At 40.4% G+C, this 8,337-nt stretch overlaps 1 protein-coding gene across 1 annotated transcript; it reads left to right on the forward strand.

Annotated features, from left to right (window-relative positions):
• The first annotated feature begins 1,240 nt into the window (after window positions 1-1,240).
• Window positions 1,241-1,813, forward strand: LOC108465799 (uncharacterized). Its single transcript, XM_017766183.1, has one exon. It carries the CDS (start codon window positions 1,241-1,243, stop codon window positions 1,811-1,813), a length of 573 nt encoding a protein of 190 aa, XP_017621672.1.
• The last annotated feature ends 6,524 nt before the right edge of the window (window positions 1,814-8,337 follow it).

Genomic DNA, 8,337 nt, shown 5'->3' on the forward strand with positions numbered 1-8,337 from the left:
TCATTGTCTACAGCGATGCGTCGCACATTGGATTGGGTTGTGTGTTGATGCAAGAGGTAAGGTGGCTGCTTACGCGTCTCGTCAGCTTAAGCCTTACAAGGCGAATTACCCCACTCACGACTTGGAGTTTGCTGTGATGGTTTTTGCACTGAAGATTTGGAGGCATTACTTATATGGTGAGAAGACTATTATTTACATAGATCATAAAAGCCTCAAGTACCTCCTCACTCAGAAGGAGTTGAACCTTAGGCAACGAAGGTGGATAGAGTTGTTTAAGGATTATGATTGTTCAATTGAGTACCACCCAGGTAAGGCTAACATGGTAGCTGACGCACTGAGCCATAGGGTTGTATCTGATTTGAGAGCAATGTTTGCTCGTCTCAGCCTGTTTGATGATAGTAGTTTGTTGGCTGAGCTTCAAGTGAGACTGACCTGGACTAGTCAAATTAAGGAGAAATAGTTGTTGGATGAGTCATTGGTTCCTCATTTTCGATTGGTTGAGAATGGTGAGACTGCGGATTTTGGGCTGAATAGTGAGGGAGTGCTATATTTTCGTGGGAGAGTTTGTATACCGAGGGATTCTGCTTTAGGACAATCTATACTGCAAGAAGTGAATAGTAGTCCATATGCTATGCTTCCTAGCAGAAATAAGTTATATCGAGATCTTCGTGAATTGTACTGGTGGCCGGGGCTTAAGCACGAGGTTACTGAATTCGTGGGTAAGTGCTTGACATGCCAGCAAGTTAAGGCTGAGCATCAACTGCCTTCTGGGTTACTGCAGGCAGTAAAGATTCCATTCTAGAAATGAGAGAGGGTAACCATGGATTTTGTAAGTTGGCTACCCTTAACGTTGACTAAGAAGGATTCGGTATGGGTTATTATAGACCGATTGACTAAATCTGCCCACTTTATTCTGGTCCTCACTGATTATTCGTTACAGAAATTGGCCAAGTTGTATGTGGCTGAGATTGTGAGACTGCACAGAGTACCAGTTTCTATCATATCTGACAGAGATCCTAGATTTATTTATCAATTCTGGAAGAAATTACACAAGGCTTTGGGTACAAGGTTGGACTTCAGTACTACGTTCCATCCTCGATCAGACAGTCAGTCAGAGAAGGTGATCCAAATACTAAAGGACATGTTAAGATACTGTGTAATTGATTTTTGAGGCAGTTGGGAAGACTATTTGCTGTTGGCAGAGTTCGCTTACAACAACAGTTACCAGTCCAGTATTCAGATGGCACCGTACAAGGCGTTATATAGTCGTAGGTGTCGTACTCCTACCTGTTGGACGGAACTTAGTGAGCGGCAAGTTTTGGGGCCCGAGTTAGTTTCTGATATTGAAGATAAGGTAAATTTAATTCAAGATCAATTAAAAGAAGCAACTGATAGGCAAAACTCTTATGCAGACTTAAAGCGTAAAGGGATCAAGTACTCTGTAGGGGATTATGTATTCTTGAAGGTTTCACTATGGAAGAAAATTTTGAGATTTGTACAGAAAGGCAAACTAAGCCCTAGATTCATCAGACCTTACCGAGTATTAACGCTTGTGGGACTGGTCTCCTATCAACTCGGGTTGTCTCCTGAGCTAGATAGAATTCATGATGTGTTCCACGTCTCCATGTTGAGGCTATATCGCTCTGATCGCTCACATACAGTGCCAGTTGAGGAAATTGAGATTAGACCTGATTTGAATATCGAGGAAGAACTGGTGCAAATACTGGATCATGACATTAAGGTATTAAGGAGGAAATCTATTCCACTGGTCAAAGTGCTATGGTGTAATCACGATTCAGAAGAAGCTATGTAGGAACTAGAGGAGGCGATGCGACAACAATACCCTCACCTATTCTGAGCAAGTAAATTTTGAGGCCGAAATTTCTTTTAGGCGGTAGAGTTGTAACGCCCAAAAAATATAGGGTCTTTAACTTTGTGTGGTTTGACACAAATTGCATGTTTGGTGTGGTGGTTAAGTGAATTGGGTGTGTTTGGGGATGTCTGGGAAGTCCTGGGTTCAAGGTCCGGTTTTTGCAGAATTTTTAATTTTTGCTCTTAAAAGAATCTGGGTATTGACTCATGGGCTTTATAAATGGTTGTGGTTGTTTTGTGTCACAAAAAGCTTTGTGGCGTAGTGGCAAGTATTATGTAGAGCATCTGAGAGGGCATCGGTTTGAATCCCAGGTAATGGAAAAGGGGATTTTATTTTATGTCTCTATAGCGTGAGAGGTAGAGTTGGATGCAAACTCTGTAGAGGTGGTTGGAGACTTGGTCAAAAGGGATTTGGATGAAGGTTGGTGGGGATTTGGAGGAGGAAAATGTGGAGAGATAAGGGGGAGAAAATTGTGGAGCTTGTGTGAGAAGATGTTGGCCAAATTTGAGACTCTTTGGGGTTGTGTAACACCCCAAACCCGTGACCGTCACCGGATTTGACCACGAGGTGTTACCGGGCTTACTTCCCTTATTTCTCTCTTGGAAATTATGAATTTCTGTTCCAGGCAGGCTAGCTAACTGCGTCACTGTTACCTTAAAAATCATATCTCGAGTTCCCGAACTCAAAAACCAGTTCCGTAAATTTTCCCTGAAACTAGACTCATAATTCCATCTACAAATTTTTTTCTATAATTTTTGGTAGGGCCAATTGGTACAGTTTATTAGTTAAAGTCACCCCTGTTTCAGGGTTCGACTACACTGACCTTTGCACATTACGACCTGGATATCATCTCGTACAGAGCTCCAATGCTCATACCGTTTGTTTCTAATGAAACTAGACTCAAAGGGAAATCTATGAATATAAGGAATGACTTCTAATTGTTTCTTGATAATTTATGGTAAATTTTCAAAGTCGGAGCAGGGGATCCAGAAACCGTTCTGGCCCTGTTTCACGAAAACCTGAATATCTCTTAAAATCTGACTCATATGACCGTTTCGTTTCTTCCATATGATAGTAGATTCATCAAGGTTCAATTTCATAATTTATTCACTATTTAATTCTACTTATACTATTTTTAGTGATTTTTCAATCTCACCTCACTGCTGCTGGCAGCATCTGTTACTAAAGCAAACAATGACTATTTCATAATTCTTCCATGGCCAACTATAATTCATCATACATAACACAAGCTATGGCCACCTTATCAAAATTAAGGTTTCTAAGACTTGTGACTATAGGTTTTAGAATCACACTCAACCGACCACATAGGCCATTTTGCATGGCTTAAAGTTTACAACCCAAAATTCAACAAAACAAAATAGCCTATACATGCCAAATGTTCTCCTAGATCGACTAAGGAGACAATACCAAAAGATTGTTCGCGGTGTGATGACTTGACGACGGTTCCGAGTACACAAGAGACGAGTCCAAGATACCTAAAATGGGTGACAAGAAAACACCGAGTGAGTTTATAACTCAGTAAGCCATAAGCATTCCACAACCATCCATTAACAAAATTATTACAACATGAAATAATGAACGAGGCTAAGTACTCCATCCATATTGAACTATATCATAGTTCCTTGGACCTTCGGTTCAATCTCATACCAAGTCATACATCCACATTTCATATTCTATACAATAAGATATTAGAGGCATTTTACACACCAACTCATTTTCACCACAATCATACAACCGCAATCATCACATAGATTTAAAGCTTACCAAGCTCAACCCCGAGCATGAACATATTACCTATTCGTCATGAGCTCAAGGTACTTACCCGATCCGCTGTCCATACTCAACTCGATGGAGACACACCCTCCATATAATTGTTCGATCGGAGATATTTATATATATATATATAGAGTACGCACACACAAGTGCTTAATACTCGATTTCGCACACTTAGTGCCATGCGATTTAAACCCGCACACATAGTGCCATACCCTTCGAGCTCGCACACTTAGTGCCATATATTTCCAGCATGCACACTTAGTGCCATATATTTCCAGCACGCACACTTAGTGCCAATCTCGCCACCGTACACACGTATTGCCAAGACACTTAGTGCCGAAAGCAAACTTTCTACACATTTCACTATTTCTTTTACATTCAACAATTGTCATCACTCCATACACATACAATTTCATTTATATATATATAGCATCCCATTAAACACAATTGCATAGATTTTACAATCATTTAAGCAATATCGAACATATGTGCTAATGACTTACCTTGTGTTGGGCAAATAATTCTAAGTCGGCTACTCGTTGACCTTCGATTTCCCTTGTTGGGCGCCTCTCCTTTAGGATCTTGAGCTTAAACAAACAAATTAACTCATTCAATCGCTTTGGTACATATGTTGGTATCCACATTCTAATGATCATATAACATACGAACGACATGGTAAAATTTTATCTTGCTACCTTATGTTCTTGGCTATTCGCCAATAGCCTTATGCAATTTACTATTCTATCAATAATCCTATCACACATACACATATACATATTCGTATATTAAATAGCCACCCTCACTAACCACCCATTTTAGTTGATTTTATACAATCAAAGGCAATATGATGATTGGGTATACCTAAATAGCGAATGTGCTAAAATTGATCTAACATCACCTATACCCTTGATTGAATGGCCGAATACTTATACTATCAATTATAGTATCGATTTTATTCTTTCAAACACATAGTCCCCATTCGGCCCTAACCATTTACTTAACGTATGTGTACAAATTCCATCTCAAAATTAGGAGTTGCAACTACAACTAGGTTACCACAATGCTCATCAATGACCGAATGCCTAAGCACAACTCTACTAAAAATTTATCCAACATCATTAACTTGCCCTTCACTATTTTTTTTTTTAAACATCATATACAAAGTAACTTACATGTATATATAAAACCACCCTTGTTAGCACAATATCCCTTAACCGAATATCATAAACCCAAGCCACATATATAGTTCATCAAGGCCTTTCATTGGCCACATTCGGCACCCTCCCTTATGAACAAACCAATTTCAACTTTTATGAAAAATATATGTACCAAGAGCTTCAACTACTTGGCCAAATACCAAACCTCCAAACAACCAAATTTAATCCATGGAATGAATAGAACTTGAACTAATCACCTCATTTACATCTAAATTTCCAAGGGTTTCAAAGTGCTTACCTCTTCCTAAGCATCAACCAAGCCAAATCATGCACAAAAGAATTCCTTCTTCTTCCTCCTTCAAGCCACGGCAATGGAGAATAGAATGAGCATTTTCCTTCTTTTTTTTTTTTTTTTCTCTCTAGTTACGGCACAATGGGGGGCATCCATGCTCATTTTTTGTTCATTTCTTTAATGCTAGCTATTATTTTATGGCTTCCTACATACACCACTAGCATAACATGTTGGAAACATGTTCCCTTGCCCATAATTTTGTCATGGCCACCACTAACCTTGTCAAATGGGTTATTTGACATGCAACTCCATTTATTTTACTTCATTCCTTTATTAACCTCTTAAAATTAGCCACATATAATTAAATCCTTTCACATGAGTCCTTTTCTTTCAATTCACCTTCAAATTAACTAAATCAAAGAATTAAAAAATTCACACATGCATTTTCACATATTTAGACAAGAACTATCATACTCAAATAATTTAGTAACTCGGTTTAGCGGTCCCGAAACCGCTTTCCGACTAGGGTCACTTTAGGGATGTCACAACTCTCCCCCACTTAAGAAATTTTCGTCCCCGAAAATCTTACCGGTAAATAGGTTTGGGTATCGCTCTTTCATAGAGTTCTCGGGTTCCCAAGTGGCTTCTTCAATTCCGTGTTTATGCCACATCACCTTCACTAGTGGGATTTTCTTATTTCGTGACTCTTTTACTTCATGCATCAGAATGCGAACTGGCTCCTCTTCATAGCTCAAATTAGGCTGAATCTCAATCTCAGATGGAGCGATTACGTGCGACGGCTCGGATCTATATCGTCGAAGCATCGAGACATGGAAAATGTTGTGAATCTTTTCGAGCTCAGGGGGCAGGATTAATCGGTATGCGACTGGTCCGACTCGTTCGGATACTTTATACGGCCCGATGAACCTTGGACCCAATTTTCCCTTACGACCAAATCTAAACACCTTCTTCCAGGGTGAGACTTTGAGAAATACCTTGTCTCCCACCTGATATTCAATGTCTTTTCTTCTCAAATCCGCATACGACTTTTGGCGATCCGAAGTAGCTTTCAAACTTTCACGGATTACTCGAACTTTCTGCTCGGCATCCTTAATCAAATCAACCCCGAAGATTTTACTTTCACTAAGTTCAGTCCAAAATAATGGGGTACGGCATTTACGACAGTATAAAGCCTCGTAAGGCGCCATCTTAATGCTTGATTGAAAACTATTGTTTTAGGCGAATTCAATCAAGGGTAAATACTGTTCCCATGAACCACTAAACTCAAGGATGCAACATCTCAACATATCCTCGAGTATTTGAATTATCCGTTCGGATTGACCATCGGTTTGGTCTCTAATTCGACTACTAGCACCTCATCAGGTGAAACGGATAGATGAGCATCCATCGCTCTCAAAGCAAACAGTGCCTTGCGACTTAAAGCATCGGCCACCACGTTGGCCTTTCCCGGGTGATAATCAATGATGAGTTCATAGTCTTTCAACAACTCAAGCCAATGTCTTTGTCGCAGGTTTAAATCTCTCTGAGTCATCAAATATTTTAGACTCTTGTGGTCCGAATAAATGTGACACCTTTCTCCAAACAAGTAATGCCGCCATATCTTCAAGGCGAACACTATGGCTGCTAGTTCAAGGTCATGGGTCGGATAGTTTCTCTCATGCGGCTTTAGTTGTCTCGACGCGTAAGCCACAACTCGACCTTCTTGCATCAACACACAACCTTTTTGACAGGTTTTTAGTCGATCGAAACTTTCTTGACAGCGTTCCGACCACTCGAACTTAACATCTTTTTGAAGTAGTTTTGTCATCGGTGCAACTATCATCGAAAAACCTTTCACAAATCGTCGATAGTATCCGGCAAGCCCCAAAAAGCTCCTAACCTCGGTAACATTCCTTGGAGGTTTCCAATCGACTATGGCCGAAATTTTGTTCGGGTCCACCCTGACACCCGATGCGGACACCACGTGCCCCAAAAAGCTAACCTCTTTCAACCAAAATTCACATTTACTGAACTTTGCGTATAACTGCTTATCTCGTAAAATTTGTAACATTAGCCTCAGGTGCTCAGCATGTTCGGTTTCATCTCTCGAATAGACCAAAATGTCATCGATAAATACAACGACGAACCGATCCAAGTATGGCCTGAAAATTCTATTCATTAAATCCATAAATACCGCAGGGGCATTAGTAAGCCCAAACGGCATCACCAAGAATTCGTAGTGACCGTACCTCGTTCTAAAAGCGATTTTGGGTATGTCCGATTCTCGGACCCTCAACTGATAGTACCCCGACCTCAAATCTATCTTTGAAAACACTGAGGCTCCCTTTAATTGATCAAACAAATCGTCAATTCGTGGCAATGGATATTTATTCTTTATCGTCACTTTATTGAGTTGACAATAGTCGATGCACAACCTCATGGTTCCGTCCTTCTTTTCACAAACAATACAAAGCGCCCATGGAGAAAAACTCGGTCGAGCGAAACCTCTATCCGTCAATTCTTGCAATTGAACCTTCAATTCCTTTAATTACATTAATGCCATACGATACGGGCTATTGAAATCGGCGTAGTACCCGGTACAACTTCGATGCGAATTCCACTTCTCGAACCGGTGGCAATCCGGTAACTCCTCGGAAAAACATCGAATACTCACAAACCACTGGTACCGATTCGAGTTTCCTTTCCGTCTCTTTACTTTCAAACACATACGCAAGGTATGTTTCACACCCTTTTCACATACCTCCGGCGGTCATAGAAGATATTATCATTGGCGCTCCTTTTAAATCGATGAGACTCGACTCGGACTATCTCATTATTTGCACTCCTCAAATCAATGGTTTTCCTTTTGCGATCCACCACCGCATCATGTACGGTCACCAATCCATACCAAGAATAACATCGAATTCATTAAATGGTAGAAGCATCAAATCGGTAGGAAAACAGATTCTCGAATTATTAGGGGCATCTCTTGCACACTTTATCAACGAGCATGTATTGACCCAAAGGGTTTGACACTCGAATTACGAACTCGAGAGACTCAACGGTAGAGTCTTCTTGGATGCTAAGGTTTCACATACATATGAGTGAGTAGAGCGGGGTCAATCAATGCAATCACACTAGTATCAAAGAGAGTAAAAGTACCAAGGATAACGTCGGGGAGGATGCCTCCTCTCGTGCGCGGATGGCATATGCTCTAG

This window comes from Gossypium arboreum, chromosome 2, assembly GCF_025698485.1.
Source record: "Gossypium arboreum isolate Shixiya-1 chromosome 2, ASM2569848v2, whole genome shotgun sequence".
NCBI classification, from domain to species: Eukaryota; Viridiplantae; Streptophyta; class Magnoliopsida; order Malvales; family Malvaceae; genus Gossypium; species Gossypium arboreum.

Bases quoted from the DNA above. Each gene is read 5' to 3' on its own strand.
- LOC108465799 (XM_017766183.1), top strand. From the start codon at position 1,241: ATGGCACCGTACAAGGCGTTATATAGTCGTAGGTGTCGTACTCCTACC.